At 33.3% G+C, this 26,605-nt stretch overlaps 1 protein-coding gene across 6 annotated transcripts in view; it reads left to right on the forward strand.

The window, feature by feature from the left end:
• LOC143223373 (adhesion G protein-coupled receptor L3-like) overlaps positions 1-26,605 on the forward strand; it is a 121,049-nt gene that overhangs the window by 63,467 nt on the left and 30,977 nt on the right. For 3 of the 6 annotated variants that reach the window (XM_076451275.1, XM_076451274.1, XM_076451277.1), the window contains exons 3-9: positions 16,816-17,002; positions 18,711-18,820; positions 20,633-20,860; positions 21,065-21,199; positions 22,946-23,058; positions 23,940-24,116; positions 25,267-25,450. In XM_076451275.1, coding sequence (XP_076307390.1) covers positions 16,816-17,002; positions 18,711-18,820; positions 20,633-20,860; positions 21,065-21,199; positions 22,946-23,058; positions 23,940-24,116; positions 25,267-25,450 — 1,134 coding nt within the window. Of the gene's footprint in view, positions 1-16,815; positions 17,003-18,710; positions 18,821-19,339; positions 19,447-20,632; positions 20,861-21,064; positions 21,200-22,945; positions 23,059-23,939; positions 24,117-25,266; positions 25,451-26,605 lie in introns of those variants that run through there. The other 3 variants (XM_076451276.1, XM_076451279.1, XM_076451278.1) reach the window with 2 other exon arrangements.

Below are 26,605 nucleotides of genomic sequence, written 5' to 3' on the forward strand. Positions count from 1 at the left end.
CGAATCGTGTGTGATAGACTTCAGATTCGTTACAAATTCTACGTTTGATTTATCAGTGCTTCACAAATCGAGACATGGCGTTTTGATTTGGTTTGTTCTATTTTAGCGCAAAACTGAACACTAGGCTATCTACACCAAATTCCGAATTTTATCGCTGTTAAACAAGATGTTTATCCATAGGAAACAATTACCAACTGTTTTATTTTGCCGTAATACGCGTGTTACATTTATTAAACTACCTCGATCATAATCGTGATAGTTCTGTGAACACGATGCTTATTTCCTGATAATATGAAACATTTGAGAAACCTTTCTGAAATTTTTGGCAGTAGTGTTGATTGTGACAACATACTAACATTCGGTTTGTTTTAGCAGAAATAAAGCGGGTACAATTTTTTTTTTTGATACGTTGTGCAAACGTTCTAAAGCCAATATAAACTCAAGTCAACACTTACGTGTTTTAACATACGCTTGCTGTTTTACTTTATACTTTAGGCAAAATATCGTACACACTTTTAAACGCGGGAAAGACAAGAGGTAGGACTTATTCAATAACTGTTTTACCCAAGATTTGAGTACTTAGACGTTATTCATTACACTGCATGTACTTCATGTAGTCCAAACATGATTCAAAGAAATAAAATCGAACAAACGTAGGATTCCATATACACACAATCAGTAGTCAATCGAGAAATCTACTGACATGTGGAATAGAATCGGAATATTTACCTTGGTTTCGAGTACCACCTGGGTCTACGCATTACAGTCACTTAGTATTCCGTTTCTATCAACTACTCTTGGTAAACAGGTTTATCTACCGGATAAGCCTTGCAATGTATAATGTAGAAAAAATATTTTTGGTATGCACTTAAGTGGAATTATTATGCAAGTCACATGTCTCGTTTCTTAAAATTTACAAGCCATGGTAAAATTAGTTAAGTTTTTGACATGCGCTTTTATCTGTTGAGATAAAAGTTGTTTAAATCCAGTGACTGGTGTACGGAAGTTGGATTTTCTGTATCAAATCCTTAGGCGTTGAGTAATGACGTCTTTAACCCTCAAATTTGACCTAATGACTCCAACAACAATATTTCTTGGTCCTGTTAATATATAAATGGCACTTTTGACGAACACACATTTCCTATAACGTAGTATGTAACCAAATCTTCGTTGGGACCATTGTAACTTAAAACTTCATTGTTAAAATACGTTTAGTAAACGTGCTTGTGTATATAGTACAGTTAATATACGTCGAGATCTAACGTTGTCTTGTTGACTGAGAACTGTTGGAGGGAGATGAGGTCACACGAGAAAATGAGGTCTCTTTACTGTTCTTACTGTTTGTAAGCAAAGACATCAGTCAACTCCTTTACCAGAGATGACACACTCTCTGTTATACATACCATTCCTTCAACGAACATTTAAAGCCTATTAGTGTTGAGTCTAGCCTTTGACGACTTTTTATTTTTAGTAAAATCCGTATCATTAAACATACGTACTTGTATGTGTCAACTATTCCCGATAGGGCTGTATAACATCAGCATTGTAATTCTGCCCACTACACGGTTGGTTTTATTAGTATAATAATCGCTGCACTCCACGTGTCTGGAACACACTAAAGATGATTCATACAGCCAGGCAGCTTGACTTCTTTATAACGTGATCTGTGTCTATCCCTCAACATATAACCAAGGATTTAACACTGAATATTAGGTTATCACTTTACACTCAGAGATATTACGCGGTTGTAAAGATACTTTCGTTGCTTCTGCGAGATAATATCAGACTGGTGGACAGATTCAGTGTCAGATAACAAAATACAAAGTCATAAGATACATTATGGTATTGGACATTTGATATATAAAATATCTGGAGTGTCGTATCGTACAGTAACAAATCAAAATACATCTACTTATCTATCTATTTTTGTACAATTACTTTGGTTAGACATAGTAACGCAGCTGTTATTATCTGATACTATTTAAGTGAGATCATAGTCACATGGCTGGGTCTGGTGGAGATAATGCGCAACTTAGATTTTTATAAAATATGATAATCACGAAAAAGAAAACTTTCGGAACGAATAATTAAAAGACAGTATAAAACGTAGAGTAAAAATATTAATGTATTAAAAACAAAAAAAAACAGCAAATGCAATACCATACTTTTAGTTAACATAAGCTCAGTGAAAGATTATATAAAGTCAAGTCGATGTTACTTAAGCATACATCAAGGTCTTAGTCACCAAAGACAAAAGTAAAAAGACTCTTGGTCGAAATGCAATTTCTGATGTAACTCATTAACTGGGTATAATCCCCGTCGCATCAAACATGCTCGCCCTTTCAGCTGTGGGGGCGTTATAATGTTACAGTCAGTCTCACTATTCGTTGCTAAAAGAGTAGCCCAACAGTTGGTGGTGGGTAGTGATGACTAGCTGTCTTCCCTCTGGTCTTACACTGCTGAGTTAAAGACGGCTAGCGCAGATAGCCCTCGTGTAGCTTTGCGCGAAATAGAAAACAAAACAAAATACTGGGTATAAAAAGTTAGGAAGGATGAAAAATATTAATTCAATAACTAGGCATATATCTTATAAGCTTTTAATGGTGTCTAGGTTCTCTAGATATTCACCTTTCTCGAAACTAAAGCTACAGTGTAGCATCGGGACACTGGTATAATATATACATCATAAATATATATTTGTACCTACCATCTTTCAATCGTTATTGAAAATTTTGAAATGTGCTGCAAACAAGTATAGCAAGTGAAACAGAACAGATCAATCTAAAACATTAATCATTGAGATAATATTTCAAGATCTCTGTATATTCGTGTCTAGTTCTTACTTAAAAAAAAAAAAACACTTTGGACGTCGTCGGCGTAAAAGCTAACAACGTATTGATATAAATAAAAATATTTTCAGATTTTTTTCTATAAGTTGGGCCCTAATGTTCAGATATGTTTTTGAATTTATTTTTGAAAGTTCACTTTGATTCATTTTTCTAGAGGTAAGGAGGAGTTTTCCTCTGGCACTGAAGCCAGTTGATGAATGACTTGCGCGCGCTTCGGTAGATGCGGTTTACTTTCAAGTCATCTTTACTGTCATTTTTTTTCTTTTGTACTACTTTCGATACTCTATTGTGGTTGACGGACCGTGTTCATGGTTTAGAAGGTATCTTCCGAAAGTAAAATTTCAGTTTGTCATAGAGACGAACTGCCTGGAAATGTAAAAATAAATTAATAGAATAAATTAATAACAACTTTTTTTTATTAATCATTCCTTGTAATTATGAGAATCAAAGGCTCTTTTTTCGTTTTATTTAAAAGAAATTTTAAGATTTTTGACAATTGCCTTTGAAAGGGACGTGTTTTTCTAATATTATGACCCCCTCTCCCAGTGGCACAGCGGAATGTGTAGAGAATTACAACGCTAGAAGCGCCCGGCATGGCCAGATGGTTAAAGCACTCGACTCGCAATCTGAGGGTCGCGGGTTTGAATCCCCGTCGCACCAAACATACTCACCCTTTCAGCCGTGGGAGCGTTATAATATGACGGTCACTCCCACTATTCGTTGGTAAAAGAGTAGCCCAAGAGTTGGCGGTGGGTGGTGATGACTAGCTGCATTCCGTCTAGTCTTACACTGACAAATTAGGGACGTCTAGCGCATATAACCCTTGTACGAAATTCAAAAACAAACAAACAAAACAACGCTAGAAAATGGTTTCGATGCTCTTGGTGGGCAGTGCACTGATAGCCCATTGTGTAGCTTCAAACAAACAGACAAGCCTTTGTTACACATGAATAATAAGATTATTTTGATAATATTTCTACCTACACACACACACACACACAAACTATGACAAGCTTTTTCAACAAGCTACCCTCCAGGTTTTGATGTGAATTTCATTTTCACTCAGCAATGAATTTGTGCGTGATCATTAAGAATGAAAGTTGAGTTACGAAAAGTCTCTAAACATGAGAGTGTTACTGATGATAAAAAACAACAACAAAAGGTTAGGTATGATTGTTTTCTTAATTATTAGAGAGTTCTTGATGGTAGATGTAGAAAGTTCAACCACGGCCGGCTATATTACACCAGAGAGTTTTGATGGAAAAATGAACAAGTTTTTATTGTGACTTTTGTTTGTAGTTTGATATTTAAATGTTTTACCCAAGACACAATCAGGATACCATCAGAAGCTAAACATTCTTTTATTCAAGCACAATACACAATTTAACACTTCGAATGGTAATTTCTCTTGCGACATTTTGACTGTTTAAGGCAAACTTATGAAGCCGTTGTCTCCAGTTTAAAAGTTCCTTCTAGGGAAAATTCAACCGGTTGTCAGCACTGACCGCCAACTCTTGGGCTACTCTTTACCAACGAACACGCTCCAATTGGTGAAAGAGCGAGCATAGACGCGTCATAGGGTTTCGATCCCTCGACCCGCATATTGTGAGTTGAACATTTTTAACTATATCAGAAGTAAAATTGTACACTGTTGAGATTTACCAACAAATCTTTTCGCTTGTGTACAATATATGTAATTTTTGAGTGGGCTGAAAATTTCACTAATAATCACCGCTAATATACGGTGTAAAAAAGACTGTACACTTGAATCAGAAGAGATATATATGGTATTTGTTAATATTCCGTTTTATGATCATAAGAAAATATAAGTTTAATTTTCATTCTGAATCAGATACAGAGACAGCTATTACTGGTAGAAAGAATAATAATATTTGTAACCTGAGCGACACCTGGTGCTCAGTTGGGCTAAACTGCCCGGAGGTTCGGACATAGTCGTCCCTAGTTTTGAACTACTGATCACAGGAATGACAGGAAGCTAACAACACCGGCTACCATAAAAGAGTTGGATGGAAATAACAGTATTAGCTGTTACTTTTTTGTGATCCGCGCCCTTAGGTAAAAGTGATGATCGTGCTCGGTAACATCACAGCTCGAACCTTAGACCCGCGATTTTGTACGCTAGCCAGCTGTCTACCCACGAATCATTGTTAATACAAAGATGTTTATTTCCCTTCCTGTTATGCAGCAAAAAGTATATAGTTACTTATCAAAGTAAAATCTATGGTTACCGTGTTACATTTAGCAGTGTAAAACTAGAGAGAAAGCAGCTAATCATTACCACCTACCGCCAACTCTTGGGTTGAAAGGGCGAGCATGTTTGGTGTGACGGGGATTCGAACCCGCGACCTTCAGATTACGTGTCGAGCGTCTTAACCACCTGGCCATGAATTGGTTGTATAAAAACATTGAATGTTGTCAACAAATCTTTATTCACTTGATGCGCTATTACTCAGTATAAGTTAATACAAATACAGATTTAATTTGTTTTACTGGAAATTATTATGAATTACAAGTTTCATTATGTTTAGTATCATTAAGTTATCCTACAGTCAAGCACCAGAAGCTGTAGGTTGTAACTAAATTGAATATATCAATTAACATTTGATTAAACACATCTTTCGTGTTGAGAGATTGAACCAACATATGTTTTTGTGAATTTAGGCTTATGAACTGCAACATCACTTTCAAGTTTCTTGTTTTAAAATAACACATTTTTTCACTGCTCATTTTGGTTCAACTATCGTTTTTTACTGTTGAATTGAAAAATGTCCGAGGAACAACATGTTGCACCAGTTCAGTTTATTTTTTATTTTTTGTCTCGGTTAACTAGGTCAAACATCAACTTAATAAATGGTTAACTAGGCCAAACATCAACTTAATAAACGGTTAATTAAGCCAAAGATCAAACTAACTAACGGTGTAGGCCAAACACTAACTTAATAAATGGTTAACTAGGCCAAACATCAACTTAATAAACGGTTAATTAGGCCAAAGATCAAACTAACTAACGGTTTAGGCCAAACATTAACTTAATAAACGGTTAACTAGGCCAAACATCAACTTAATAAACGGTTAATTAGGCCAAAACTGTTTTGGCTGAACATTAACTTAATAAACGGTTAACTAGGTTACACATCAACGCCCCCCCGCTAGTACAACGGTATGTCTCCAGATTTACAACGCTAAAATCAGGGGTTTGATTCTCCTCGCTGGGCGTAGCAGATAGCCCGATGTGGCTTTGCTATAAGAAAAAAACACCAAACATCAACTTAATTAACGGTTGACTAGGCTAAACATTAACTCAACAACTCCTTAATAAAATACCTTTCAGAATTTCAAAATTACTAAAATAAATTCTCATGAACAGTTCAAAGTTGAATATTCCTTCTTTACTATTTTTTGCTTTAATGTGTTCTCAAAATACTAATAAAATAAAAATCGTAGCTCCAGCAATTGTATGCTAAATACTTGTAGTGTGAAAACAATGTTAAAAAGTACCAAATACGTTTAGTATTTTAACAATGTTAAGAAATTCACAGTTTGGGTTAAGGTGCTAACGATGTTAAGACGTTCCACACAAGTTTAGCGTGCTAACAGTATTAGAACGTTTTATATACTTGTAGTGTTCTAATAATGTTAGAAGTTCGCTGTGCTTTTCTAAGTTCTCTATTTGTTATATAAACAATTGCCATATTAAACACTTCTTTTACAAAATAACATTATTAAGAGTCTTGAACTTTTCGTAATTCGAACATTTCTTTTCTTAGGGCATTTAATATAATATCATAAAGTGATCTAGATATATTTTACATTTAAAATAATAACCTAAAGTAATCTGGTTATATTTTACATATAATAACCTAAAGTGATCTGGTTATACCCTACATTTAATATAATATCCTAAAGTGATCTGGTTATACTTTACATTTAATGTAATAACCTAAAGTGATCTAGTTGTATCACTTTAACGAATAATCATTCGTTATTGATTATTATATTTTACATAAAATAATCTAAAGTGATCTGGTTATACCTTACATTTAATATAATATCCTAAAGTGATCTGGTTATACTTTCCATTTAATGTAATAACCTAAAGTGATCTAGTTGTATTTTACATTTAATATAATAACCTAAAGTGATCTGGTTATATTTTACATTTACTATAATAACATAAAGTTATCTGGTTATATTTTACATTTAATATAATATCCTAAAGTAATCTGGTTATATTTTACATTTAATATAAAAACCTAAAGTGATCTGGTTATATTTTACATTTAATATAATAAAATAAAGTGATCTGGTTATATTTTACATTTAATATAACATCCTAAAGTAATCTGGTTATATTTTACAAAATTTCATTAGTTCCTGTTCACTATATGGCTCTTCACTATATTCTTGTTGGTACGTTCAGCACGACACGCTTATTGTACAACTTGTGTAATGACGAAGGTTTTCTGTGTTCAGCATAATATTAATAATCCCAGTAAATTGAACAATCCTCGACCTAATAATAAATACGCTGGGTAATCTTCATAGTTCCATATTTGTTGGACAGTTTTCAAAATTCGAATACTTTACGGTTATTGGACATATCACGCTCACATTCTTTGGAGAATACTGGTGATTAGTATGGCTGACGTCAGATGTATTGCAACTCCTGTCATTTTAATAGTTCGCGCTGTTTCGAGGGAAGTTCTGTTTATAAGGCATGCCACGTTTCTTTTTTCCAATACGACGGACGTTTGCACTTAAAAGACCGGCCACCTCCTACCATTTGCATGCCAATATCTCATTAACTGGTCGAGTCTTAACAGGTTGTAGCGGAATAGGCCCACTGCTACCATTCTGATATAGTGGCACAAATGGCAGTTTTACTGCCTGGTTTGCGAGAAAGCTCTAGTTAAGAACACAAGAAGGTTATGCTTCATAAATCCCAGCTGGTAAACGTTGGGGATCCATTAATGAAGTAACTCAAAATTGTTTCAGTGAGGAACATTGTCAAGAATCATGTCAAATTCAGAATCGACTCGTGCAGGTAGAATAGTGTTTAATAATTTAATTAAGCTTTTCCTATGAAAACGATACATTATTATCACATGGCAGCAGATTAATGGAAGTATAATAACTAATTAATTTTATGTTCTAATTTATACATTAAGATAAACTTGTTTCCCTCTTCAGTGTAACATATGCATGTCAATTGAATTCGTTATTGATTATTAACATTAAAATCCGTATTGAGGTAAATTGAGTTCGGGATTAGTTCGTCGATTATAATAGTTGGTTAGTCTCATTTTATATTCTACAATGATTATCAGTTATTTTATTAATATATATTTTAGAATTATTTCTCAAATACTTAAATTCAAACAAAGTATTCTTGGCTCTAAGGATCAAAGACTGCTCCTTTCCTACCAACCGTTTTAAAATGCTACAGTAAGTTTATTGTATGTATATTTTTCCTTAAAAAACAACAACTCCATTTTAATGAATTATTTTCAATGGAAATTAGATGAAATTAACATATCATCTTATATTAAGTTTTTATATTAAGTTTCAGGTAACTATTTCCAATGTAAGATTAGTCCATGAACTTTTGACTGAAACCTCTTTAATTTGATTCGTTGTCGGTTACCTTGGGATCTTTGAAGTAAACAGTGATTTTTGTAATCGACATTTCATTTGAAAAGTTGTTATTCATGTAATATTAAGACATTAATCCTTCAGTAAGTAAAATATCAAAAGATGGATATACGGCTAATATGATTTATGTAGTTTTTTTGATTACTTTGGGCGGTTTATCTGTAGTTTGTGAGAAAATAATCTTATGATTAACTTTCAAGTAATTATTATAAATCGCTGGTCCAAAGTAAAAAAAAAAAACTAACCAAATACAAAGAGTATTGTATATACTTACACGTTTTAAAGAAACTTCACTTCTTAGTAAACAATTTCCTCCGAGCAAATTTTATCGGACTGTTTGATGAAAGTCCTTTTGCATGAAAAAAAAAAGATATTTCAGTTAGTTTGTTATCAATACTTTTAATAATTAATATCATGTTTTAGTTGTACTTGTTCGCTATTATCTGTCGGTTCTTAAAACAAGATTTAAAATCAGAGATGATGAGATAAAAGGCATTTTATTACAATTACATATTACAATTAGTTTGCTTTTATCAAATACACATATATATATATATATATATATATAGATAGATATTTGAAGGATCAAACTAACTGTTGACGTCAAGGATATGAAAGTAACTGCCGGGTATTTAGTATTACCTCTTTAGTTCTGATACGAAGGCCTGAAACGATTAAAATACCGTTAAGTTTCCTGGAAATAAGTGTGGTGTTTTGTTTTGTTGTTCTTGTTTTTTATTCAGTACTTGTGTAAGTTTATAGAATTTCATAAACCCCACGGCATTTTATCGGTTTTCGACACTAACAACGATATTTCTAGTACGTAAGTCTAGAACTAATATAAAAAAAGGTGTGTATCAGGAATGGTGCCTACAACTTGTAGAGATTTTCTTTGATTTTTCCACTAAATTACAACCGTTGTCTACACGGATAATTGGATAGCAGCCCTAGTCTTTTCTGGGCTTTGGGAAATTGAGGGACGACCTCGTGTAATTATTACAGATGGCTGAGGGCATGCCTTGAGTGAACAAAGAGAGCTAATCTTTTTTGGTTTGAAACAAACCGATGACTAGAAAGGGAGAAAAAAATCATTAAAATAGAAAAGGCACGTGCTACTTTCCAGTCTTGGAGTTATCTGATCATCCAATAACAGTGCGTATAAATTTGTTATCCTTTTCTTGTCATCAAAATTCCTGTGTGTCGAAGCATCTCTTCATGATTTATATCTAATTATTATATTTACGTGAAAAATAACTAAACACGTATGTTACTTCTGTAATAAAACGTGATTGATTAAAATCAACGTGATGGAAAAATCTTGAAATACTTTAGTAATTTTAGTGAAATTATTATTTAATCATGACCTTAGCAAAATACATTATTTACTTGGAAATAAATCATTATAATGTGACATTTCTAATAAGTTGTTAATTGCTATGATTTGTAAAATTATCTTCTTATTGAACACAAAGCTATACTATGGGCTATTTGTGACCTACCAACCCCAGGTATCGAAACTCGATTTTGATTGTTTTAAGAAATAAGTTAGGGATTTATTCGTTATAGTGCTACGTGTATTATATCACAAGATATCTCATGGAATGTTCACACTTTTGTTTCTATTCAGTAATATTAGTGTTTCTAACTCTTACTTTATAAATAAATAAAAAAATGTCATACAATCTAACCTAATATACAACAGAAGTTAAAGAAAATCCTTATGAGGATTCAACTGTACGTGAACAAAATCACATGCAAAGACAGCGGAATATCTTCGGATTTACAACGCTAAAATTAGGTGTTCGATTCCTCTCGGTGAACACAGCAAATAGCCCGATATGGCTTTGCCATAAGAAGAAACACACGCACAGATAAACATCTATTTAACGCGATTATTATATGCGTAGGTAAAGAAAGAATTTGTTTTTACATAGGGCATAACATACTTATCGTAATGGCCCGGCATGGTCAAGCGTGTTAAGGCGTGCGACTCGTAATCTGAGGGTCACGGGTTCGCATCCTTGTCGAGCCGTGGGGGCGTTATAATGTACGGTCAATCCCACTATTCGTTGGTAAAAGAGTAGCCCAAGAGTTGGCGGTGGGTGGTGATGACTAGCTGCCTTCCCTCTAGTCTTACACTGCTAAAGTAAGGACGGCTAGTACAGATAGCCCTGGAGTAGCTTTGTGCGAAATTCAAAAAACAAACAAACTTATTATTCAATATGTTTATTTGACTGTACACAGTGCAATTACGAAATCATAAGTTGGTAATGTCACAGCACTGTCTGAATAAAATAGTTTACCAATAAAGATCTGCTGTTGCATGTTGATTTAATATAAAATTATGCATAATAAATAGTGTATTTGACTGTCTGGTAAAATGTTTACAATTCGAGCTCCTTGCAGCAGTAGATTTATTGTGCTTTCGATGTAAATGTCGTTTGTTTTGTTTTACAACGATACGTCTTTCCGCTCACTATCAAAGATTTAAAGGTTTCAGTGTTTATGTATTCGCAACGCTTTTTTTTTCTGAGATGTATGCTACCAGTTTTCTCCATAACGCAGGAGTCGCTCAGAGGAGGGATGACAAATGTTTTAAAGCTAAGACTGCGGGGATCATTGGGAGAGGGGGGGAGTGCACAATACCCTGCAACTTTATTGATGACTATACCACAAAGTTAACAGAGAACTGTAAAAACAAAGTAGCTGATACAAATCAAATTTAACCATTACGCTTTGAATCTATAGTCTGAGATCCGATAAAGATAAAAACAGCAATTTTTATACTGCTCTTAAGTCCACTCTCCCATTTCCGTGGCCAAAGGTCTAATTTGTAAAGTTCAAATTCTGGACCCTTTGTGCGACGTAAGACGTGAGCGCATTTTATTTCATTTTTGTTTTCCCTTGTACATTTTCTCGTGTCTTTTATTTACTTTTTTATGTTTTACTAGAATTTTCTGTTATGTATTTGTAGAACGGAAGAGATTCAGTTTGTGTGAATAGCCGACTCTGTAGAGTGTTAGATAAGATTGAATTACGAAATTCTTGAAAGTAAAATATAAAACATATCACACTATCACGTAGTAATGTACATTCTGGGGTGTTCTGAATACAATTATATCACACGAACTCAAGTCTATGGTCTAAAGTGATGTGCGTTGAGGCTCACATCTTCACCTTCCGTGATGTATGAAATAGGGTTTCGTAAAATTACTTTCTAACCATTATAGTACAGGACAAATGTTGGTGGGCTTCAGTATGTCTTCTACATTTAACGAGGTAAAGCACAGAGATATATATTTGTTGAAACATTTGATCAATCCAGTTGTTCAAACACAAACAGCTTCGGTGACCTTCTAATTCGTCTTAACAAGCAGTTTGTACTGTTTTCTTTATAAAATTTTAAGGAATACATTTATATTATTTCTACTATTCTCTGTGGTTTTTCCCTTATTGGTTATACAGATTTTGATTTTTTTTTTCTAGCTGAAAACTTAATTCGGTTTGTGAATTAACACGTGTTCAAATGAATACGAAATAACTTGCATTTAGTTTCTTTGTAAAAGGAATAAATCGTCATTTTTCTGCAGAATTTACCTCTTTCAAACTTTTACAGTCGCATTTTACGAGCTAGGCAAAAACTTGCTTCACAATTTTAATGACAAATGACATTTAAAACAAATTGAAAGTTGCATACAATCCAACTAGTTACTAACAAACTTTGATAAAATGTATGTAATATTTTTAAATTCGTCGAAAGAGAAATATGTTTAAAATCGCTTTAAAATGTACAGTTTGGACAAATGATTCAGTAAAAACGAAGATAAATAACAAGACAATGTAAGAACAGAGGTACCACATGACCTGACTCATAGAAAATTGGTACTCTGGTGACCGAGAAAATTATAGGTGTTACTTCTGCTAAGATGGACATCTCTGGTCTAGCTATGGTAAATACAACGTTTTCTTACGTAAGTAATTGATAATGTTGTTAGTGTGACCGGAGGGTCTCAAACAGCTGCCCAAGTTAGGTTATATATCCCCCTCTTCCCCGCCTATTCCTCTTTCTCGTTTTCAGTCTGGTATTTTGCACAACATCACGTGGAAATGGTGTGGGTAACAGAGAGAATTTTTAGCGCTGTAATCAATTGCTTATAAAGTGAGAGTTTGTGATTTACGTGTTTCCAACATCCAGAAGAAATAATAACTAGCAATTTTTTATATAAATGTTTTTTGTGTTTTTTTTTCTTCATTAAGTCACAGGTAAATTTACGGACTTGGAACATTAAAAACAGGGTTCAGTACCCTTCAGTTGGCAGAGCGCAGATAACACAAGCTACAGCTTTACACTAAAACAAAATACCAAACACCGTGAAATATTTTATTTTAATTTCTACTACATACTTCAAATTAAATATTTCAGATTGATCTGTATGATATGGTAAACCAACACTCATGTCATGTTAACTTAAAGCAGTAACAAAACTCTGAAGAAGCTTTACCTTAAACATTAAGCCTAACAAAAATCACGAGCTATCAGCTCAATTAAAGGATACAAAAATACATCCATTACCTTCGGGTTTGAAGAAAAGAAGTTAAATCTGATTTGTAAAGTATCTTTATTCTTAACAAAATATGCACGTAATACACGCTGATTTGTTTTGAATTTCGCTCAAAACTACACCAGGGCTATCTGTGCTAGCTGTTGCAAATTTAGCCATGCCCAGGCCTATGTGAACAAAAGTACAATTTTTAAAATTAAAAACAAAACAAAAATACGCTTTAGATATCAATTTATAAACTCATTACAAAAACAACAACAAAAGACAAATTAAAAGTATGTGGAATTTGATCAGTTCTATTGTATTATTTTCTTATAATAGTTTCGAGCTGGATTACTACGCATGAAGAAACCCGAAATTACAAAACAGACACATTTGTAACATATACTACAGGATGAAAGTTGAGTTTAAAAATGTTAAGATACGTGTTTAATTATACTTGAAATTCGAGCACCAGTCCTTGTTAACTGTTTAAAGTTTCAGACTGAGTTTCACGTTTTCACAGCTGAGATTTTACTTACTTTCTTAGAGATCTGCCCTTTTCTCCTTTTAAATCTATAATCACAACTTTAGCAAATTCATGAAGACTGTTAACTCTCTAACATTTTATTATACAATGTGTAGTTTATTTATAGCAAAGCCACATCGAGCTGTCTGCTGTCTGAGGGGAATCGAACACCCTGATTTTAGCGTTGTAAATCCCCAGACTTACCGCTGTCCCAGAGAGGGGCTTATTATACATTGCTGGTGGATTCTACTTGAGAAGTTAAACTTCTTTATTCCATGAAATAATACCCGTCTTCAAACATGAATCAGCTCCAAAATATCAACAAACGAGCACCTTTATTCTAAAACATTATACGTCGTTTCAAAGACAAAGCAGCTTTACGATAAACAAACACCTTTATTCCAGGAAATAATACGTTGTTTCAATTATAAAGCAGCTTCAAAGCGACGTCAATAAATGTACAATTTTATTACATGGAAATATACGTATCTTCAAAGACAAAGCAAGTTCACAATAATATTAAGAACGACCACTTTTATTCCGTAGAATTATACGTCTCTTTAAAGACAAAGCAGCTCCACAACCGAATCAACAAATGTGTGTTGGAGTCTGTCTTTGTTTACTTAAGAAAAGCAGAAAGAAAACAAAGTTATTGTACGGGGGGATGTATATGTGATTATACAGGAATGTTCACGTTAGGCCAGGATGTATACTCGTTGTTGAGATAGGCAACAATCTTTACAAGGACTACTGATTTGTTGCCGTCTGTGCTAAAGTAGCTAACCCTTGGTAAGATTTGAAAGTAGTCCAACCGAAGCAGGCTTCGTTAGATGTCTTCGTTCTTTCTTTATGGACGGTTGCAGACACTTCTCTATGCTACTTCCTACTCTCGTCTCACTCAGCCTTATTATTCTTTTTACGATTTTCTCGTTTTTATTTAAAGCGATCCTATGTGTCTTATTGGATTTTGCTCTCGTTTCTCTTGAAAAGCTCATGCTAATAATAATAAGCAACGTAATAGTATTCATCGATATAGATAAACGATTGTTTGTTTGTTTTTTTAGTATTTCGCACAAAGCTACTCGAGGGCTATCTGTGCTAGCCATCCCTAATTTAGCAGTGTAAGACTAGAGGGAAGGCAGCTAGTCATCACCACCCACCGCCAACTCTTGGGCTACTCTTTTACCAACGAATAGTGGGATTGACCGTCACTTATACACCCCTACGGCTGGGAGGGCGAGCATGTTTAGCGCGACGCGGGCGCGAACCCGCGACCCTCGGATTACGAGTCGCACGCCTTACGCGCTTGGCCATGCCAGGCCCTAGATAAACGAAGCTATGTGTAAAGTTTATATTGTGTCTAGAAGTATATACATATGTACTCGAAGAATATAAATATAAATAATTAGTGTTTTCAGAATAGTATGTATATATAGAGTATAAGTAGATGTAAACAGTGCCAATAAGGCTTAACAGCCATATTGCGTGTCTTGCGGATCCAGGTTCCAGTACCAGAAGTTAGTTTACTTATAAACAACAGGTTTCGATTTATGTTTCAGTGTTCGCTGATGTAGTACGCTAGAAATGCCAATGAATAGAGGCATATACTTATCGCTTGGTATAAGAATAATATAACAAGCTTTACATTTTCTACCCCCAAAAAAAACGTAATTTATAGCTACAACTGCCATTGTTAAATACCTCGGTTGTGTAGTTGTTGTTAAGCGTAACGTCATACACCGCTTCGAATCGAACCTAGGATTTATATCCATTAAGCTTACCTCTGAACCAGTGAGGTAGGAGTAACTTAACAATGATTTTCTTATTACGTGATTTTATAAAAGTATTGTGTATGCAATTTGTTGAGCTGTTTTGGAATAGTTAGGTTTGACACGTCTGCAAGGGAAAACAAAAACTTTAAAAATAATATGGACATTACTTAGAAACTTGGTGAAACAATTTGCTCAAGAACTGGGTCTTTTACGCTGTGTGGTTCTCCACGAATTCATTGACTGAACATATCAAAATAACATTATTAGTTATTGTTTTTGTAACATTTATTTTGCAATAAATCGGCATATAAATAGGCTAATACGTGCCAAAATTCTTGGTTTCCAAAATAAATTCGGTTATTTAATAGAAACATATAAAAATGTTATATTTATTTTAAATGCATCAAACACAAAAACATTAAACTAATCTAGGGCTCCCTTTATATAAATAAAGTTTGTGGCCACCCAAACCTATAAATTTAACATGGTGATTGAAAAACAGTACCGAATTGAAAACAATAATATTTCTTTTCGACATATTACATTATTTAACTAATTTGAATTTCGCGCAAAGCTACTCGAGGGCTATCTGCGCTAGCAGTCCCTAATTTAGCAGTGTAAGACTAGAGGGAAGGCAAATAGTCATCACCACCCACCGTCAACTGTTGGGCTACTCTTTTACCAACGAATAGTGGGATTGGCCGTTACATTATAGTGCCCCCCACGGTTGAAAGGGCGAGCATGTTTGGTGAGATGGGGATTCGAACCCGCGACACTCGGATTACGATTCGAGCGACTTGACCCACCTAGCCATGCCGGGCTCATTTATTAGGAAGCAATATTCTTTTTTGTTTAAGTATAAACGGTATAAAATGTGTCATTATGCATATGTTTATTACATTGACTTACAAACACAAAGTGAAGTAAATTTCCTCATATGCTCATTGATCAAAACTTCATGGTGGTTGAAATTGAAACAAATAATGTGTCATCGGTTTTACACTGCGCGTGTTTTCTTATAGCAAAAGCTCATCGGGCTATCTTCTGTGTCCACCGAGGGAAATCGAACCGTTTTACCGTTATAAACCCCTAGACTTACCGTAGTTCCAGAGGGGGAATTTCACGTTGTGAACTTTACGTGTATTTTTTCTTACTTTTATTTATTTTCATAAGAAATCCTTATGCCTGAATGAATTCTATATAATATTTTTATCACATTTTATGAACGGTTTTGTGAACTGCGTATTAAATTCTGAACCCGTCTTGCAAGTATTTTTGTGCATTCATTATAGCATCTCTAATTTACCTTGATGGGGGCTTTGCGAAGTCGGTATTTCAGTTTCAGCTTATTTCACTGGTGATTTTGTGGAGTCAGTATTACATTTTGAACTAATTTCACTGATGATTTTGTGAAGTCGATATTACATTTTGAATTCGTCTTAATGCCTCAGCTCAATACAGAACAGCATATGCCTGCGAAGGACGAGATCTCAACATCACTTGTAATCCAGGATATCACATCATTTTGATCCGGGCTAACTATGGAAGATTCAGCATTGCTCTTTGTAACGAAAATGGCGCTTTGAACTGGAGTGTGGATTGTAGATCCAAAAATTCCTTCCCGGTAATGCAGAACAGGTGAGACATATTTATTTATGATTTACATTAGAAGCAAAGTGAAGGTATTAACCTTTACCACCGTAGTGTAGCGACGATCACTTACACTTTCAGCACCATAGTGTAGCGACAATTATTAATATGTTTGCCATCAAAATTCAATTACAACTATCTGAAACTTCTTTACATTTTTTTTTAGTAATAACATATTTAAAAGAACTTTTGTGTTACCATTCATCATATAAACACACAAATGTATACACATTTTCATGTAGATGTTTGTGGTTTATTCGTCGTTAAACACAAAGCTACACAATGGGCTATCTGTGCTGTACCCACCGCGATTATCAAAGTTTATTTTTGCTTAGCTACCGTAGTCCATGTTTATGGACAAAGAAGAGGACCACGTATAAACAGCAACGCTGGACTTGCGTTATGCTGGTAAAAATGTTCATTTAATATACAAGAAAAAGGACGAAGTGTAAAAATACAATTTGAGAAGCGTGTAAGATCTTCGTTCTCAGAAACTGAGAACATGGATAATTATACAAATCACCATAAGCTATCCGAGTTGTATCTAAAAATGTTTTAGATTTGATTTTTATATATTTTTAGAAAAATAAATTTCGCGGAATATAACTATTAGAAATGACACATTAAAAACAACTTCATAGATGGCAAAAAATAGAACTAAAAACAGGGAGACAGTAACATAGGCTAAAAAAAAACTGCTGCTAAAGTAAATCTTTTGTTGCACGCTAGAATAGCTTGCGGTAACGCTGCTCATTCTTTGTCTATTCTATCTACATTTTTTTTACCGATTTTCTGTATGAATTCACGTCCCTTCAGTTATAGGATTTTTAACATTTGTCTATCAATACCACAAATTTTGGTCATCATTTGTAGTGCTTCAGTTTTATTTTAATTTTCATTTTTTAATGTAATGTAACGCGTTTTTTAGGGAAAATAAGTCGTTTTTATAGATGTGAAATAATAGTAATAATTTCCTAATGCAGTTTTTTTTTAGTAAACGTTGTCCTACAACGCAAAATAAAACAGATCAGGCAATTCGTTATTTTATCGATTCGATATTTTTATTTTAGAGATGAATTCGATTAATAAAACTTTTTCCTGAGATTCGAGGAAAATTCTGTAATGTTGAAAATGTTTTCAGTAAAATAATACAAAGTGTGTTTTAGTGTAATTGCACCTTTGGGTAATATATATTTTCCGTTTTTGTTGTTGTTGTTTTTTTACTAATTTGTCATTAGGCAAAACAGATTTCATTTAGAAGAGTGATGACCGCTATCAATATTTTTGTATTTGATCTAGAAAATAATTACTAACAACATAAAACATCAACAAAACATACAGAAATAATATCTGATTATTTTATTCGAGTTATATAAATTCTAATAATAAAGTTTTTCGGACATTTCAAAAAAATAAGTGGAATACTTTGAATTGATTATATAAACACTACCTATAGGTTAACCTAAATTTTGACAAAAATATTGTTTTGTGTGTTTTTTTCTTTTTTGTTTTTGATGTTTTAAAGTCAGCATTACCGTAAATGTGATATAGTTTTGTACAATATTTTAACATTAGCCCTTCTTTGGTTATTAAATATGTTGACGTGAAAGTCATGCAGTTGGTATAACAAACAGCTCTAACTCTTTGGAGACGAGCTCACGAGTAAGGTAACAAAGACGACCTTTGGTCATTTCAGATGTGCTGGCTTGTCCAGTTGCACCATTGAAGTTTCCAGCAAGACATTCGGTGATGATCCTTGCCCAGGGACTTACAAATATTTAGAAGTGCATTACATATGTGGTTTAGGTTGGTTTTGTTTGTTTATTTTTATTTGTTTACGTTTACTTTCAGTATAAATAAGTTGGAAAGATTTAAGTCGAAAGAACTGGGATATCGTCAGTGCAACAGTTTAAAATATATCTATTGCCTTTAATTTTCTTGTTGTGATATATAATTATCACGCACTGTTTTGTGAGTTTTGAAACGTTTATTAAACAGAATTGTATGCAAATTTTAGAATTTATTGCAGAAGCATAAACTAAAACTATACAGTATTTGGACTTATATCTCTATCAAGAAAAAAAACAACACCGACTTCGGCTTATTTACGCTATCTACCTAGGCACAAAAGGAAAAACCTGTATTGTTGTACTACTTACACCTAATTCTGGTCTCAAAATATTATTTATCGAATACCATGTATTCACACCCCTTATCAGTTCGACGACTAAATCAGCTAGCTTATTTATTCGATTGCAACGACATTAACTTAAGCGTGCGTGTGTGTAGATAATGAAGAAGAAATTGATTTCTATTCCTTCTAAGCTGTGGTATGAAGAACAGTTGTGGACTTCCAGCATCCAGCTTGGTGTTCGGGGACCCTTGTCCTGGAACACTGAAATACTTGGAGGCTCAATACCAGTGTGTGCCAGGTATAAAATCTACAGAATATCTTGGTGTTTCCTGTTCATAGCTGTGCCTGGTCAACTTTAATTCATTAGTTCTTAATTTTCATTTTATAATGTTAATGCCGTAGCATGCCACTAGTGGGCAAAACTATTCAAAATTGCATGATAGAGAAAAACATTTGAAATTTTCGTGCACTCGTGTATTCTTTATTGTTTCATTATTCGGTTTACAACTTGCGTTTTAATGTACTTTAGATCATATATGGTTAAAATAGATAAAAATGTTATCCTAAAACAGGTTATTTTGTTTTGGTTTTTGTTGCGCTTCTACATACGAATATTTTTTATTAAAGAATATTTATCGAATTGTTGATAATTTTAAAAGTTTCTGTTTTATAAAGTTGTATATTTTCTTAAGTATCTCACTTGGTACAAGCACTAAAAAACTAATTATAAGAATTGCAAATATGTTTGTAATAACCTAGTTATTTTTAAAACATCTGTAACGTTCGTTTCAAAACACCAATTTCTTTCTCATAATTATTAGCAATAATTCTTTTGCATGACCTGTTAAGCAAATAGTTTGATTGTAATAAAAATCAAATAAAGTTCCACTAAAGTTGAAAAATTTCCATAGGGTTTCTTTGTTGTTGTTTTTTTAATTTCGCGCAAAACTACACGAGGACTATTTGCGCTAGCCGTTCCTAATTTAGGAGTGTAAGACTAGAAGAAAGGCAGCTAGTCATCACCCCCCACCGCCAACTCTTGGGCTACTCTTTTATCAACCTGAAAAACCGTCACATTATAACACCCCCACGGCTGAAATGGCGATCATGTTTGGTGTGATAGGGATTCGAATCCCCGACCCGCGGATTAGGAGTCGAGTTCCTTAACCACTTGGCCATTTCAGGCAGTAAAGAGAGGACTTCAGACCCAAAACGTCATAAACATTAAAACATATATTTATCATTTTCGTGGTGTAAATTTCCCGTCCCTTTTTTAGTTTTGTGATTGGGGTTAAAAAATTTTATGTTTGTAGAATATAATTCTAAAATATTTTAAACTATATAATATTTCATTTTGGAATACATTGTTTTTAAGTATAAAGTAGCTTTCGCTAGTTTTATCAGTCTAGATGTGATAGAATAGCCTTTAAGATTTTTTTAAAAATTATATATTTAAACCTAATCATTTAAAAACATTTTTTCAGACATTTCTACTACAACCACAAGACGTCCGCGCCCTCAAATAATTTTCCCAACAATACGACCCCCGGTAATAAGATCAACCACAGAACTTCTGAACTTTTTGACAAAAACTTCCCTCACCCCAACACAGACTTCATCATCCACTACTCTAACAGTGATAACAACTACAACAACTGCTTCATCATTATTAGAACCAAATTTCGCAAACCCAGTACAAGTGTTTTCATCAGGTACTTTTTTGTAATTTATAATTATCTGATGTGTGTGGTTTTTATATTCAAAATCGAAGGGAATGATGAAACTTTCGACCTAGAATTTCAAATAAAATAAACAAAAACCAGTGATTTTATAAACGTGCTCTTTGTTCTTATGTTGTTTTTTTTCCAATTATCTAACTTCAAAGAAATTATGAATTTTATTCATATATCCCATAGAAGAACCAGCTGTTATTAGTTCATCAAAAAACTTGACGGATAAGTACTGTCCACCAGTGTTCTCTCGTGGTCTTTTTTGGAACTGGACTCGTACAGGGCAGTTAATGGAACAGAAGTGTCCCGATGGCGCCCATGGTAAGACTTCAGCGCTGGCAGGTGTTTTTACCAGCCAAAATGCTATCAAACACGCTTGACAGTTACAATCTATATAATAAGTTTCAATGTCTTTGTATCTGTGTGCCATGCAACTTTAAAATAGACCGCTTACCGCAACAACTTTTAAATTGTACCAAACCTGATATCCCTTCTCCTAAACTACGGGAATCGCCATCTCCTAAGTGGCACCAAACGAAACGTCTCAGCCCTGAGATTTTCGCAAAAGTAAAACTTTTAACTAACCCATTAGGGAACCCAGTTATTTTTACGGGGATTTAGCACGGATTTACATAAGAGCGTTTAAGTAAGTAAGCCTACTATTTACCGTTCGTAACATTGTTAAGAAAATTAAACTTGCATTAAGGCGGCAATGATCATTTGACTGAAAAAGTACAAAACAGTACTTCAAGCATTAGATTTGCATTTTAGAGGCCCTGTAAATGTGGGCTATAGGCCCATATTTGTTGTCAGGTCTCAGGTCGTATTACCAGTGTTCAGATGTGTGATTTGTATAAGATGTACAGAAGAGAGAGAAGATTGACATTAATCATTGTAGGTGTAAACATAAGAAAAGTATATTTAATTAACTGTATTGATTGCCAGGTTGATTTTGAGTTTCATTCTTAGTACCTAGTGTGGCTATTTGTTTTTGAATTTCCTGCAAAGCTACACGAGGGTAATCTGCGCTAGCCGTCCCTAATTTACCAGTAGAGGAAATAATAGAGCTAGTTATAGTCACCCACCACCAACTTTTGTGTTACTCTCTTACCAACGAATAGTGGGATTTAGCATTACTTATAACGTTTCCACGACCCTTTGATTGTGAGTCAAGCTCCCTAACAATCTGGCCATGCCGGGCACATAGCTCGCATTGATTAGATGTTAATATTGTGATTTATAATTGTTTTTTACAACGTATTTATATGTTTCTGACTAGAAAATGAAAGTAAAAAAAATATATATATACTTTATTTAATTAACTATTGTTAAGTAAGACTATTCATTGTACTAGCAGAAACACTGCCCTATGGGCGGTGGTTTGTGCTAGTAATCAGTATCGAAGTATACATATTTCATTCATCTGTTATAAAACATAAATTCTAAGAATAAATTTTACTTTTATTGTGCATATGCGAAATAAAAATATTTAATTTGAAACTAAATGAATTTTTTTTTTCAATTTTGGCTCTTAAGCTATAACTTGTTATAAGTAAGATGTCCTTTCACTATTCTGATCGTGTTTTTAATACAAAAGAACAAAGAAACTTAAATACCAGTTTTCTTTAAGCCACATTACTGGGGGTCACAATATATACGCTCTCAGCAAGTGTATTATTAAAAAAATATTTACTTTTCCAAAAAGGGATTTTTTCTGGGAAGTATTGCACGAGAAAAGTGGTTAGATCGTGATCTTTAGCCATACGCAACTTATTGGATCAAAATGATTCAATGTACAGAGCTCAAAATGTACACGTTTTATTGATATAAATCGTTATGTTTTTATATGGATTTGTGTTTGTTCAATATATAACGTTGCTACTACTGCTTTGCGATCTTGTATTTTGGCAAAACAGGTGACACCATTGTATTTATTATGTTGGCCATATAAAATGAGATATATAGACAGCTATTCTCTTTCTACAATAAGATTTATTGAAACACATAAACATAAGTAGGCTTAATAAATTGGTATATTAAATGTATGTTTGTTAATTTTTTATGTAGGTAAGGCAACATGGACATGCAGTGCCTCCACTAATTATTGGTATCCGTTAACACCAAACCTTATGAATTGCAGTTCACTTTGGTTTGGGAATTTTGTTGAAAGGATGCATGCAGTGAGTGCAGATATTTGTTGTATTTATCACTTTTTTTATGTAGAATTAATATTCATCTCTGCCGTTTTAATTCATAAAAACTTAGTTCGTTTCTAGGTTAAATTTCTTGATGAACAATGGGTTTCCATAATTCATGAATTCAGAATTAAAATGTGCAAAATGAACAAGAACAGCTTAATAATGGAATAATTAAAATATGATATGTCCATGTACACTTTAATATGCAAACGGATTAAATTTAAAGTGTCTTTCTGTAGACAAAATCTAAAATTATAGGGTGTGGTATTTTGAAGTGGTATGAAAAATCGTTTACTGTGATTTAGTCCCATTTTCGTCATGACATCATGTGTTATAAAATATATATCCTAAGAATACATTTTGCCCTTACTGTGCATAAAAAAATATATAATTGAAAATTACACGAGATTTAGTGAATTTTGCCCTAAGCTGTAACTTGTTACAAGTAAGATGTCCTTTCAGTATATTGAAGATGTTTTTTTATACAAAAAAAAGAATTTGAATACTATATTTGTTTAAGCCACATTACTGGGTGTTACGACATAATCTTTTTGTAAAGATATATATTTGACACTTATGTGCAATTATAGCTGTTGTAATTCATAGATAGACATTTTTAAAACTGTTACAATTTTTAATTATTCAGTGCAAAATCAGTTTCAGCAGTAAGCCTAAGGGCTTATAGTACAAAACAAAAAAACTGTGAAACACTTAATTGATGTAGCCATTAGCTAGAATTTGACTCCTCATATTAAGACGTTTTCAAGTTTAACTGAAGAATGGATGAAGTTATTCAAGGACAACTACTTGTTTATATTAAAAAGTTCAAAACAGAATTTAAACAGTTTTAATTTATGATTCAGGTTAGTAAACATGAATCAGTGGTGAATGTGGCAGAGGACTTATCACGAAGAACCACAAAAAGACGGCTTTATGGTAAAGACATTAAAGAAGCTTCTTTTGTTATGAAAGGTCTTGTGTCAGCAACTAAAAATCAACCCCATTACTATAGTCAGAACCAGAAGAAGGAGTTGATGCAGGTAAGATACAATTTTTTACTGTGAATTTGGAATATATTATAAGCCTTGTGATTTACTTTTCCCATTGAACTCATTTCTTTTAGACAAGAGATTTCACAATTAAATGAATATGTGTTACTTTTTCTTTTGTCAATAAATTTACATCATTGAAATATTGTTTATCAATTTTAATGTATATAGTTGAAGAGAAACTATATTTCAATGACAATTTTAATGTATGTAGTTGAAGAGAAACTATATTTCAATGACAATTTTAGTGTATGTAGTTGAAGAGAAACTATATTTCAATGACAATTATAGTGTATGTAGTTGAAGAGAAACTATATTTCAATGACAATTTTATTGTATGTAGTTGAAGAGAAACTATATTTCAATGACAATTTTAGTGTATGTAGTTGAAGAGAAACTATATTTCAATCACAATTTTAGTGTATGTAGTTGAAGAGAAACTATATTTCAATCACAATTTTAGTGTATGTAGTTGAAGAGAAACTATATTTCAATGACTTATTTATGCATTGTACTTTTGGAACTTTTCTCTGTAATGAAAGTTATAAAATGGTTTTTATTCGTAAGTGTTGATTTTAAAGTATTTTTTTGATGTTTGACATGACACTTTTAAATTAACCTTTTTTTCTTAATTAAAATTTATGATTAGTTTTTATCTTGGTATGAAAAGAGTAATTTATAACTGTTTTATATAACAAATGTTATTCTAACAATTTTAGAATAGTAGTTATTCTAACTACTACTGATATTTATAACTTGTACTGAATGTTTATAATTTTTACTTGTTAAGTTGTATCTTCTGAACAGTTAACTTTTATGTGCTAAATGTTATTCAACATGCAACTTCAATTTGTACTGCATGATTTGTAACTCTTATTCTAAATACTGTTTACTTTTGGGTTTGTACTACATGGTTTGTATCTTTTATCTGATAAATGCTACTTGAGATACTTTTGACTTTCATATTGCACGGTTTGTAACTGTTATCTGATAAATGTCATTCTACTTGCTGTTGCATTTTATGACTTGTAACTTTCCTGTACTGGATATTGATTTCTACCTAGCACTGTTATACTGCTTATATTAATAACTGCTTTATTTATTTGTAAGGATAATAACATTAAAATTACATTTATTTCAGTCATTAGTCAGAGTCAGTAGTAACTTATTAGACAGCAGGCAAATAGAATCTTGGGAAGACCTAAGTCCTAGCAAGAGAAGGTTTTCAGCATCAACATTGTTAGAAAGCCTGGAAGACAATGCATTATCTCTTGCAAAGGCACAGAGAGCTGGAGATGAGTTTACACATGCTGAAGATAATGTTTGTAAGTTAAATTAAAATACATTTGTTTCTCTTTCAGCATTGGATGTGAAAAATCATATCTTAATTAAAAATAAGTTATAATAGTTGCAAAGCTTTAGTAACTTGTTGCAACTAAGATACAAACCTGATTTACAAAGGGATTTAGGACATTTAGTGAGTAGGGCAAATAAAGGACAAATGGGTTTTAGTTATAATAAGTACAAGATAATGCATTTGGATTGTCATAACTTTAATTATAATTTGTATGTTAATAACATTAACAGTGTCATGAAAGAAAAGGATCATGGTGTAATAGTTGATTTGTCCCTCAAGTCATCCAAGCAGTATGGTGTTACTAATGGTAGAGTGATTTGTCCCTCAAGTCATCCAAGCAGCAAGGTGTTACTAATGGTAGAGTGATTTGTCCCTCAAGTCATCCAAGCAGTATGCTGTTACTAATGGTAGAGTGATTTGTCCCTCAAGTCATCCAAGCAGTATGCTGTTACTAATGGTAGAGTGATTTGTCCCTTAAGTCATCCAAGCAGTATGGTGTTACTAATGGTAGAGTGATTTGTCCCTCAAGTCATCCAAGCAGTATGGTGTTACTAATGGTAGAGTGATTTGTCCCTCAAGTCATCCAAGCAGTATGGTGTTACTAATGGTAGAGTGATTTGTCCCTCAAGTCATCCAAGCAGTATGGTGTTACTAATGGTAGAGTGATTTGTCCCTCTAGTCATCCAAGCAGTATGGTGTTACTAATGGTAGAGTGATTTGTCCCTCTAGTCATCCAAGCAGTATGGTGTTACTAATGGTAGAGTGATTTGTCCCTCAAGTCATCCAAGCAGTATGGTGTTACTAATAGTAGAGTGATTTGTCCCTCAAGTCATCCAAGCAGTATGCTGTTACTAATGGTAGAGCAATTGGGATTTAAGTTTGTATCTGCAGAAATATTGAATACAAGTCTAAAGAGGTTATAATTTCATTGTATAGGTCAGTGGTTAAGCAACATTTGGAATATTGTGTTCAGCCTTGAGCTTTTTACCTTAGGAAAGACATTGAATTGTTGGAAAAAATTCATAAATTGGTTATTAGAATGATGCCTGGGATGGAGGAATTGTCATACAAAGAGAGATTGAAATCTCTCAAACTGTTTTCTCTTGAAAAAAGAAGAGTTTGG

Source organism: Tachypleus tridentatus, chromosome 8 (genome assembly GCF_004210375.1).
Source record: "Tachypleus tridentatus isolate NWPU-2018 chromosome 8, ASM421037v1, whole genome shotgun sequence".
Taxonomy (NCBI): Eukaryota; Metazoa; Arthropoda; class Merostomata; order Xiphosura; family Limulidae; genus Tachypleus; species Tachypleus tridentatus.